Consider the following 12,260-nt stretch of genomic DNA (forward strand, 5'->3'; position numbering starts at 1 on the left):
TATGTGACCTGTGGGCCTCATTTTACTGTTCTGTAAAATGAGGGGATTAAACTAGAGGCCCCCTTAGGTTCCTTCCAGTTCTCTATCTATAGAGTCCTACGAGCTTTGTATTATGGTGAAACTATGCAGACTGATATACTAGAACAGATACCTATATCTTTTTGAAAGGCCTTGGTTTTCATAAGGATGTGTATTGATGTTAAGTCTGTTGTCAGAACGGTCCTCCTCAAATATATATCCATCCATATGTGTTTACTAAATTGTCTAATTTTAAAATTAGCTTATTCATACTCAACATGATTAATTTTGCAGCTAAACTTTCCTTTATCCCTGTATTTAATCATATACGGTTATGTTTACTGATTTCTAGAAACTGATCTTTTGCCACAAGGTACATGAAGAAGTTTGCACGCAGTGAGACTCAAATTCAGAGAAGTCATTGGATTAGAAACTGTAGCTGAAATGATTTTAATATTAATTAATGTACTCAATATCATCCTGTAGTGATCTCACACATCTAATTGTGTGAAACTAGACTATGAAAATTTCGATGACTGCAGAAGAACACACCTCCAATTCTGAAATGATCATCGCCAAATGGCACAAAACCCTCGCTTAAAAGCAGCTTAAGACAACATTCAGTCTATCTTCTCTGACCGTTCTTCCAATAGTAGGTCACAGTGTAAACAGTATGTGGTGGTTTTGAGATGACATCTCCCAGATTGCTATTTGCATTTATAGTAGGGATAGTGAATTGTGTGTCACCAAGACTGGTTTGACTAGAATGATAGATACCAAAATGAAGCAAGTGCTCAAACAAAACAAAGACCGCTGATATCCTTCACCTCCTCTCCCCTCCCATCCAAACCCCTCACTGGCATAGACATAAACAATATTCCAACACCCAAGGAATATTGTGTATTAGTGTGCTATTTTTTGAAAAGAAGGAAAAAAATCACATAGACTTTGAAAAGCAGTGATTTCTCCTTATTTGTCACTGACAAGAAAGGAATGCGGCAGAGATGGTAGTAATTCAGTGATCCTATTATCTCACCTTTCATTGTCAGGAGGCCCTACACAAATAAAAGACTGCCAAAATGCAATTATATGGACATCATTTGAGTCAGACCTATAAAGAATGATAAAGTTCATGAGCCTGCCGCCATACCTGCTGGCATGGTTGAGCTTAGAAGTGATAAGCCATATATACAATCTATATCTATCCCCTGACATTTATATTATCCTGTGTTAATAGTAAGTTATTTGATCTTTCCCATCATCAATTTAATGCCCATATTTATTCACCTTCTTATATGTAGCTCTTAGGTTCAAATAGTGCTCGAAGAGCCCTGGTGGGTAAGAGGGCAAGGGGAGGGAGGAAAGGAAGGGATGAAAAGGAGCTCTTTTCCCTGAACATGTTTATTTTGTAACAAAAAAAAGATATTAGGTTCTTTTCTGAAATTATGAGTTGGTACCTCAAAATTTTGTGTCATACCACTAAGAAAGTTGCAGTAATGAACTTAGAAGCAACCCTGAAGTTTTTATGTCTCAGCAGTCTAGGATCTTACTCAAAAGACCCTGAGGATCTTATAGATGGTCTTAGAGGAAAAGCTAGGTAAACACTTGTTGACTATGTTGTCATGGGGATTTTTGTGAAGATAGAAATTGGACTAGATGGTCACTCAGGTTTTTTCCAGCTCTGACATTTGGCAATTCTTTGAAAAATTATTCAGGAACTGAGTGCAGCAGTGACTTTGCCCCACACAAGTCTATATCCAAAGTCCTGCAAAAAGAATTTGGTTCTGTTTGCAGATGTAATCCATAAGCAATTGATTCAGTAAATCCGAAGATGAGAAAATAACAAATTTTTAGTCATGGGAGCCCTACATACTATGGAAAAAAACAATCATAAGCACATATTCAATCTGTAAGCCTGGTACCACATTATCAGATGGATTCATTAAAAAATAAAGAATAAAATAGATTCTAAGTAAGCTAACATGCCCCTTGGTATACACTTCAGTTCAGTCTGTGTTTATTGAGCACCTACAGTTACTCAGTATCCAAACCTTGTTGGGTTTCTGGCTGCAAAATGATCACTGTGAATGTTATGAACCAATTTTTTTTATTAGCATTGTCTCAGAGCGACACTGAGTATGAAATGGTGAAATAAAGTTATGACTAATGAGGCTCCTAAGTATGATCATACCAGTGTTATTACAATTCTAATAATTACAACATACTTTTTTCATTCTGGATGGGTCAGGGAATGGGTCATAATGAGATGGTATAGGGTTTCTATAAAGTAAGCTTAAAAAATCCGTATAAAAAAGGAAGTCAAAAGAAAGAATACTGAGCCATCCCAGCTATAAGCCATAGATACTTCAAACTTGATGATCTGCATGAACATCAAGCATTGTTTTGATTTTTATTTAGCTCCAATTAAATATTACTTTTTACTTAACATGTGAAAAAATACCTACAAGAGACCAAATCAGTATGTCTCATAGACATGTACTGCTTTTTTCAATCATATGTAGAGATGATGGATGAATTACAAATTCCTTTATATTTTATAGAATTTGTGCTACCTTTTTATCCTTATGTATTTTTTAATTTCCATTTTTTTCCTCATGCATTTTCTCAATCTGTGGATGGTTACTAATAGCACAAGTACAAAATTTTTTGACATTACAAAAGCATCCTCATGCTGGATAAGCTAGGAAATTATTGAATGAAAGGAACAATAGAGTTAAAAAGAAAAAAGAAGGGAGGCTCAGTTTTAATTAAAGTACAACTTTCCCTCAAACATAAAGTTATAAGCTAGTACTTGTATGATAAATAGAGGCCAGAGAATTTAAGACAAAGTTGATCTCTTTGCTGGCTAGTAAATTTTCAAGCACAATCCTTCACCTGCTGTAGCATGTAGAACATCTTTTGTCTCTACATGTAATGCAGGAAGGAGATGGAGAAATGACAACTCTATGTGTTGACCAGAGAGACAAACACTGTCTGAAGCTAGGAGTGTTAGCGAGAAATTTGAATTTGAGAGAGATCATTGAGACTTCTTAGGCCTAAAGTGCCATAGAACTAAGATATTGACCCCATAATTCCCCTATGAAATTCCCCTGTGAAATTCTGGAGAAGCTTCATGTGTACTTGTTTCCAGTCTGTATCTTTATTGAAGGTAAGAATTATGTTTTCCTGTGTCTTCTCTTCCTTTTTATGCCTCCCACAGCACTTTTCTTTACCAGTGGTAGGTTCTCAGATTTGGCTGACTGACTGTAGAGAGTTAGGGAGGAGAAATTTAGCTCTAAAGAATCTCCAATCTTAAGAAATAAGATTACGGTCACTTTGGTCAACTACCTCTTTTGTGTCCTAATAGGAACACAAGGTGCTGCTGACTGGTACTCCATTACAGAACACAGTGGAAGAACTCTTTAGCTTGCTTCATTTCCTAGAACCAACTCGCTTTCCATCAGAAACCACTTTCATGCAAGAATTTGGCGATCTGAAAACAGAAGAGCAGGTATTTATCATATATGTGCATATTATATGTTCAAAGACTATGCCATGCTACTATGGAAATATGTTTTCACATGTATAATTAATGTCATATTGCTTGCTGTCTCAATGGATGGGGGAAAGGACTGGAGGGAAGGAGAGAATTCAGAACTCAATTTTTTAAAATAAATATTAAAAATAGATAATGATTTTTTTAAAAAAAGAAGGGCTCTGTTCTGACTTCGCTTGTGTAATGGGTTATTGATTGCTTGCCTTCTCAAATGGATGTGGGAAGGGGTATATGAAGGGAGAGAATTTGGGACTAAAAATAAAAAAATTGAAGAAAAAAATCCCAAATAAATAAATGGATGGATAAAAGTCTATGCTGGACCTCCCTTCCTTTTGCGGGGTGGGGCAGAGATAGGGCACTCTGAGTTTGGTATACTCAGTTTATGGTTAGCCTACCTGAAGTTCTTTTTTTTCCTACTACTCTTTTTTTCCATGGACAACTTATTGGGTATGTTTATGTTCATGAATTATGATGTAAAAATAAAAGATACCAACAATTTAAAAAATAATTAGAAAGTCTGTGCCAGGAATAGTAATATGGGATGAAAAGGGTACTGGTTATGTCAATAAATTTCTTAAATAATTGAAGTTTTTGAAATGTCAGAAAATAATAATTTTTACCATTTAAAATGGAAATTTTGGGGGCAGCTAGGTGGTGCAGTGAGTAGAGCACCAACCTTGGAGTCAGGAGGACCTGAGTTCAAATGTGACCTCAGACACTTGACACATGTACTAGCTGTGTGACCTTGGGCAAGTCACTTAACCCCAATTGCCCTGCCAAAAAACCCCAAAAAAATAAAAAGGAAATTTTTTCTTCCACACTCCGAGGTACTTCATTCTTATATTGATTGATAAAGGTCATCATCATAAATATTATTTAGTGCACTTTGCTCTTTGACATGATATCCTGAGGTGTGGAAAGTTATCTCCTTGAAAGCCTATCTCCTAGCTTTTCCTCTGCTACAAACTACACCCAATCATGAATAGGGTCTGTTGATGACATCTCTAGCCCATCTAGTCCCAGGGTGAGGAAGTGGCAGACCCAACAATTTTCTGCAAGATAAAGAAATATCTGTTGATATTTCACATCTGACTGACCACAAGGAAATACACAGTTGCCTTTCCCTCAGTTCACCAGATAGCTCTTCGGGCCCTGAATTGTATTTCTACCATTTATTATTAAAAATACTGCTAACTATGGATATCTTTTTCTGTATTTGGGTATACGCTAGTAGGGTGGCTTTGACCTCTCTAAAAGCTCTAAGCAGATTTTTCATATTTTGTATTAAAGACCTCTGTAGTACCTTGAAAAAAGGGCTTCCTGGCACCTGAACTGCCTGAGTTTGCATTGATTGGTGGGTCTGCTTTCTCTCCTCTTCAGTGATGCTCTCAAGGGTTATTGAGGTTTTTGAGAACTATTTGCTCCTATGCTAAATAGTCCCAGACTGGACCTTGCTATTTATTATGTATACATGGTATATATAATGTGTATCTTTACAATGTGACATGTCTATACCTGGGTTATGTTTTTGCCAACTCTTTTAACCCTCTCTGCTTCATCTCACTTCTTTGGTCTCCTCTCCATCTCCTTTCTTCTCCCCTGTTTTTCAATTTATACTGTTTAGCTGCCTGTTCATTATATAGTCTAAGGCAGAACTGAAGATTTTGCAAAGGAAACAATATAACAAATATAACAAATGCATAGGGAAAGGGGCTCAATAAAATACATGGACTTTGTGAAACTTTTATGCTTATTTCAAGGTTTGTAGCTACCCCCAGAAGATAGGGATTTTTAAGTCTGACTGCTTGACAAGGCTAGTATTACTGTACTTGCATTCTTTAAAATTCTTTAAAATGTATTAGACTGTCTACCATTTGCAAAGTTACTATATAAGTTTTACTGCAAGCTCAGGTTCTGTTTGAACGGAAATACCGTGTTGATCTTTAGGTTTTTTTCCTAGTACCATTCTAAACTTTTTGTCTTTGTCTGGGTACCAAAGTTTTTGAGTAATAGTTAAATTTATGCAGCTCAGCATAGAGAATATGTTTTCATCATCAGTCAAATGGAAGGAAGAAAGTAGGAGTTTGGAGGCCACATGATCCCCCTCCTAGGTGCCTTTTACATTAGCAATTACTCAGATGCAGAAGAGAGCTATGACGTGTCAGTCTTTCCTATGTAGGTGCCCAATGACCCTGTTGTGATGTTTGGCCTTAGTTCCTAATATCACTATGACTAAAGGCAGACAGAAGGCATTGATTGATTTTGAGTTATCTTTTCTTAAGTTTTTAATATTATTTAGGATTCAATTTCAGTTCAATAAACATTTATTAAGTACCTACTGTATGCCAGGCAGTGTGAGAAAAAGAAGAAAAGAAAAACAAACAGTCTCTGCCCTTAAGGAGTTCACACTGTAATGGGAGACGACAACACACAAGAAGAAGCTGAGAAGCCAGGAGGGAGGAGGTACCTCCCAAAGAGTACCTGTGTGGAGGCATAGTTTTCCATGGATTCAAGGCTGAGGAGATCTGCTGATGGAAAATGAAATTCAGGACTGAACAGGAGCCATATAGAGTCTACAGGCATTTCTTAAGCACTAACTGCACTAGCCACTATGCTAAGTGCTGGGGATCCAAAAAAAAAAAAAAGGTTCAAACATGGTCCTTCCCTTCAAAAAACTTGCATTCTAATGGGGGAGACAGTATGCAAATAACTATGTATACAAGGTATATATGGAATAAATGGAAGAATTCCCAAGCGATAAAAAATTTTTTTGTATGTGTGTATTAATTCATCCATTTCATGGGTTTCAATTATGAAAGGAACGATAGAAACTGTTCCCTCAACAGAACAATTAGAAAGCGTTGGGAAAGAACAAAATTGATTTCAAGTCATTGGTAGACACATGGTGTGCTCCTCAGTGTTTCCTCTTGGAACTGGTAATATGTGGGTTAAATCATTATGTACTTATTTACCAAAAGTATGTTGCATTTGGGGTTTTTTTTTTTAGGTGCAGAAGCTTCAAGCTATTCTGAAGCCAATGATGTTGAGACGCCTCAAGGAGGATGTAGAGAAGAATTTGGCCCCCAAAGAAGAAACTATTATTGAAGTGGAATTAACCAACATCCAAAAGAAATATTACCGTGCCATCCTGGAGAAGAATTTCACATTTCTCTCCAAAGGGGGTGGTCAGGCTAATGTCCCTAACCTTTTAAACACTATGATGGAATTAAGAAAATGCTGCAATCATCCATACCTTATTAATGGTAAGCCTATTTATTTTGAGCTTATTTGATTTCTGGCCAAAGCACATTCTACCTGTTGAATATTCATTGCATTATGTAGTACATGCTGATTTCAAACTACCTTTGAATGGTGGCTGGCACCACCAGCCTCAGCCTTCCCCTGCCTATGGCTAGTTGCTCATGATTGCTGCAGACGCAGCTGAGACTGTAGCATAGAATCTTAGTTCAAAAGGAGATTAGCAGCTCTCTTAGGCTGAGTGTACTAGGAAGCTCAAAGATGGTAAAGGGAGAGCAGCACCTAATTGAGATATTTGTTTTAATTAAGTCAGAAAAATTGGAAAAACATTGGAAAGAAGAAAGCATCGGAGAGAATACACAGCTCTCTGTCCCCAAGCATTTTGTATTTGGAATGCATACTTGAGGCTTTTCTGTTGGTGAGGGGGATCCTGACAAGAGAAGGACCTCTAGAACATCTCTCCCCTGTGAATGAAGAGAATACCTTGTAACTTCGATATGAAATTATTTTATGTCAATTATTAATGATGTAATGGTGATTTTTTTCTCACCCAAATTGTTTCGATATATGGATGATTATGTTATATAAAAATTTTTATGTACCATATTGACTACCTAGCATGTGCAATGTGTTCAGTTGACTCTTTGTGACCCCATTTGGGATTTTCTTGGCAAAGATAATGGAACAATTTGGCTTTTCCTTCTCCAGCTCCTTTTACAGGTGAGAAAACTGAGACAAAGATGATTAAGTGACTTGCCCAGAGTCACATAGCTAGCATCTGAGGCCAGATTTGAACTTGCAAAGAGGAGTGTTCTTGACTGGGCCCAGCACTCTATCCACTGTACAACCTAGCTGCCTTGATTTATGCTATATACTGAGAGATAAAAGACAAAGAGGATGTAGTCCCTACCCTCTGGGAGCTTACAGTTTAGGGAATCATAAGACCATGGATTTAGAGCTGGAAGACTTCTCTAAATTAGCTCTCTTGTGTTAAAGCTGAAGAAATTGAGGCCTATAGAGGTTAAAGTACTTCCCCAATTTCACACAGGCAGTAAAAGGAAGAACCAGATCTCAATCTCAGGTCATCTGACTTCAAATTTACCACCTTTCTCCTGTACCTTCCTGTTTCCATCAACAGTGTATTCAAATAACTCTATTAAACGGCAATATGTTAAGTGCCACAAATGAAGTACTGTAAGAGAGGCACACATGAGTTGAGGAGGTAGCATTTGAGCTGATTCTTGAAGGATGAAAGTGATTCCAATATATAGACTGAGCTCAGGAAGTCTGGAATGGTGGGGGGACACTATCTAGATCCAGACAGTGGAGTGGAAAAAGCATGGGACTTCTTTGGGAGCTAGCAAATACAACAGCTTTGCTGTATGTATAGGAACATAGTGGGTGGGAGGTTGGAAAAGATTAGTTAGGGCTTAAAAATGAAGTACCCCAAATTGCAGGCTCAAGAGTTTGGACCTTATCCATTTGGCAATGGAATGTTATTGAAAAATTTTAAGCAAGAGCAGCCATTGGTTTGGGAATCAAGAAACTTGGATTCAAGTTTTAACAGTATGTGAGCTTTTGTCAGTCTCTTGAACATTCAAAACTTCGTTTTCCTCAGCTATAAAATGGGGATAATAGAACTTGCACTATTTATAATACCAGATCTTTATGAGGAAACTGTTTTACAAACTTTTTTTAAAAAGGCTGTTTTTATTAAACTTGTGAATGAGTTAACTTTTAGGAAAAGTAGATTAGGACAAGAATATGAATGTAGGCTAACCAGTTAGGAACTGTGTTAGTCTGGATCCAGGTCTAGATCCAGATCTAATTGCAATAGTCTGAATAAAAGATAAAATGAACTCTTGAACTCACATAGTGGGATTGGAAAAGAGGAGGATGAATGGGAAAACCCAGTTAGGGGAAATTGTCAGCATATTTTGGCATAATTTTTGTGTACAGCACACGCTATCATTCCCTGTTCTTTATCTCAAAGCCCTTAGATATGATCCCTCAGATTTTGCTTCTTTATTCTAATCCCTGATGATGATACAGCCCTTCTCTACTTATACTCTTGATCCTACACCCTTCTGTCTCTTTTGGCAACCTATTGCTGCAGTCATCCTCTTTCTTTATGTATTCATTGTCTGTATCTACTGATTTCTTCCCTGCTGTCTTTAAATAAGTCCAGCTCTCCCTTTTCCTTAAAAGAAAAAACAAAACTCCTTCATTTGACCCTGCTATCCCCCTGAAATTGACCTTTTTTAACATTTAAATTCCTAGATAAAACTGTTTACATCCATTGCTGCTACTTTACAGTCTTACTTATATCATCATTCAACTGAAGCTGTTCTCTCTAGAGATACCAGTATCTCTTAATAGCTGAATCTAATAATCATCTTTTTTTCTTGATCTTTCTGCAACATTCAACATGATTGACCACCTTTTCTTTCTGGATACTCTCTGGGCTTTTGTGGTACTTTTCTGTTCTTCTTTCTCCTACCTGTCTGATCACTTTCCTTTCCTGGATCTTCATCAATCATTTAATCAACAAGCATTTATTAAACACTTGGTATGTGCCAGACATTGTGCTAGGTTCTGGGTATACCAAGACAAATGTGAAACAGTCCTTGTCCTTGAGAAGTTTGCAGTCTAGTGATGGAAGATATGAGAGAGACAGAAAGAGAGAAAGAGAGACAGAGAGAGTGTAGTAGTATCTGGGCTGAACAGGAAAAGCCTAATGTAGAAAGCACACTCTGCTGTGGGTGTCCCCCAAAGCTCTGACCTGGGAACTCTTCCCTTTTGGTGTGCTCATCAGCTTTCATGTATGATTACACAGATGATTCCCAGATATGTATATCCATCTTTAGTCTTTCTTTTCTGAACTCCAATCCCACAGCACCAGTGCTCTATGAGATACTTTGAACTGGATGTCCTGCAGACATCACAAACTCAGTATGTTGGAACTGAATTCATTTTATAATTCCACCAAAATGCTGATCCTCTCCCTTACCTCTCTATTTCTGTCAAGAACATTACCATCTTTTTGGTCATCCAGATCTGTGGAATTCTCCTGAACACTTCACACCTTCTTATCCCAGACCTATCCAGTCAGTTATTAAATCTTGTCAATTCTATCTTTACGGCATCTCTTAGATCTAATCCTTCTCTATACTCACATGTTCACTATCGAAGTTCAGTTAAGTCAACAAATATTTATTAAGTGTTTTTGTGTGCCAGGCATTCTGCTAAGCACTGGATTCAGCCCTCTTACTTGGACTATTGCAGTAGCATCTTAACTAATCTTTGCTGCTTTCAGTATCTTTTCTCTCCAGTACATCCATCCATTCATCCAACTGCAAAAAATAACACATCTGACATGTCATTATTCTACTCAAAAAACTCTAGGGGTTCTCTGTTACTTTGAAGTTAAATATAACCATCTCTGTTTGGTATTTAAAACCTTTCACAATCTGGCTCCAGTCCCATCTTTTTAGGCTTCATTCCCCCTCATATATCCTAAGTTCCAGTCACAACACCTTATTTGCTGTTCCCCGTATGTGACATTCCTTCCATCTCCCTGCTTTTGTATGGGCTGTCCTTTCTTACTGGAATGCAATCCTTTTCACCTCTGCTTCTTGGAATCCTTAGCTTCCTTCCAAGCTTAGCTGAGATGTCATCTCCTACATGAGGCTTTTCCATATTTCACCCTCACTCACAGTTACTTTATATATATTTTGTACTTTCTTATATATTTACATGATGTTTCTCCAAATAGAATGTACACTACTTGAGGACAGGGATTTTTTTTCATCTCAGATCCCCTGTGGCTATCAAAGTTCCTGGCTCGTATTAGGGGTGAAGTAAATGCTTATTGAATGGATAAATCCATGCCTGAGAACTTTCTAGTCAAGAGGCAAAAATGGAGCTCTTCTGCTTAAGTAGTTTAATGGGACTGAGTCACCCATTTCAAGGAATTCACATATTTGATTCCCCTGTCCTCATCCCATCTACGAGGAATTCACCTTTATAGCAACCCCATGACATAGCCCTCATAGCATTATTATATTAAGAGTGCAGTATCTTCTCATAGAATCATTGTCTCTCAGAGGTCTTCTGGTCCACCCTATGCTTGAATGGGAATCACTTCAACTCTAAACTCTCTTCAACTTTTGGACTACTCTGATGAGTAGGAAGTATAGCCAATCCCCAACATTTTGGTGTTTAACTTTCTTGACTTCAAGCAGTCCTATGATTTTATTAGTAATCTCGTTTTCACTTTCCCATTGGCAACCATGCACATTCACTACTATGTTCAGTGGAGAAAAAAAAAATGAGAGGCACAATGCACACAAGTTTGCGGAGTACCTGATATCCTGCTAGGCACTTTATTGATCTTGTTCACCCTACTCAAAACTCAAGTTTTGTGTTGCAATTATGCTCCCAAAACATAGTGCAAGTCCTTTGGGCCCTAAGCCCAAGTGTGCAAAGTCAGTGATGAAGCTCAGTGAGAAAAAAAAGATGTTAGATAAACTTCATGCTGGAATGTCTACAGTCACTGTTGACTTCGAGTTTGATGTTAACAAATCAACAATTCATTATATCTTCAAAAAGGAGGAAAATATTCATAGAAGGTTTTGTGAATTCGCTCCAGAAAGTGCTAAAATAACTTCTCAAGTGTGTGATAAAGGAATTGAAAAACTGGAAAAGCAGTAAGTTTGCAGGTAAATAAGATTATGATCACTCCTGCCCTCTCTCCAGCCAGCATCCCACCTTCCCTGTTGCCCCTGCCACCAAGGCATGTGCTTCTCATCCAGGAACTGTTCAACCGCTGAGCTGAAAGGAAGCTTAGAGGTGGCAGGTTGCCCCTTTCCCTCTTTTACGTCAGAGTTCTTCTGACATCACCACTCCCCTTCCCATCGAATGTTGCCTCTCTCTCTTCCAGTGTTGTAGGTTATTTCGTGGTTACTGCTAGGAAAAAATGCATATTATCAGAATCAGTGTTTTATTATAAAGAATTGTATGCAGAAAAGTGTATTTTTAGCAATATCTGGTGAAAGATTACAGTTTTTGGTGGTTGCAGGAATGTTACCCCTGCAAAAGCTGAGGATTGACTATTTCTTTAGGTTGAGCAAAAACTGACTTTTCTTCCCCTCACCCTGTCTTTTTAACTCTTTATTGTTTTTCTTTTGACTTAGTCATTCCACTAAAACTGCTCTCTCCAAAGTCATTAATGATCTCTTAATTGCCACATCTTAATGATAATTGATCATCTATGACAATTGATCTCAATCCTTGTCCTTGTCATCTCAACAGCCTTTGACAATGTTCCAACACCCTCCTCCTTTTTCCCCCCAACACCATCCTCTTGATACTCTCTCCTTTAGTTTTTTTGCGACACTGCTCTCTCTTGGCTTTCCTCCTACCACTC

The 12,260-nt window shown here is 37.7% G+C and overlaps 1 protein-coding gene across 1 annotated transcript in view; it reads left to right on the top strand.

Annotated features, from left to right (window-relative positions):
- Positions 1 to 12,260, top strand: part of CHD7 (chromodomain helicase DNA binding protein 7) — a 158,927-nt gene that overhangs the window by 112,927 nt on the left and 33,740 nt on the right. Inside the window, exons 13-14 of the mRNA XM_036757487.1 lie at positions 3,386 to 3,529; positions 6,582 to 6,837. Of these exons, the coding sequence (XP_036613382.1) occupies positions 3,386 to 3,529; positions 6,582 to 6,837 (400 nt within the window). The remainder of the gene's footprint in view (positions 1 to 3,385; positions 3,530 to 6,581; positions 6,838 to 12,260) is intronic.

The sequence above is a fragment of the Trichosurus vulpecula genome, chromosome 1, assembly GCF_011100635.1.
Source record: "Trichosurus vulpecula isolate mTriVul1 chromosome 1, mTriVul1.pri, whole genome shotgun sequence".
Lineage (NCBI taxonomy): Eukaryota > Metazoa > Chordata > Mammalia > Diprotodontia > Phalangeridae > Trichosurus > Trichosurus vulpecula.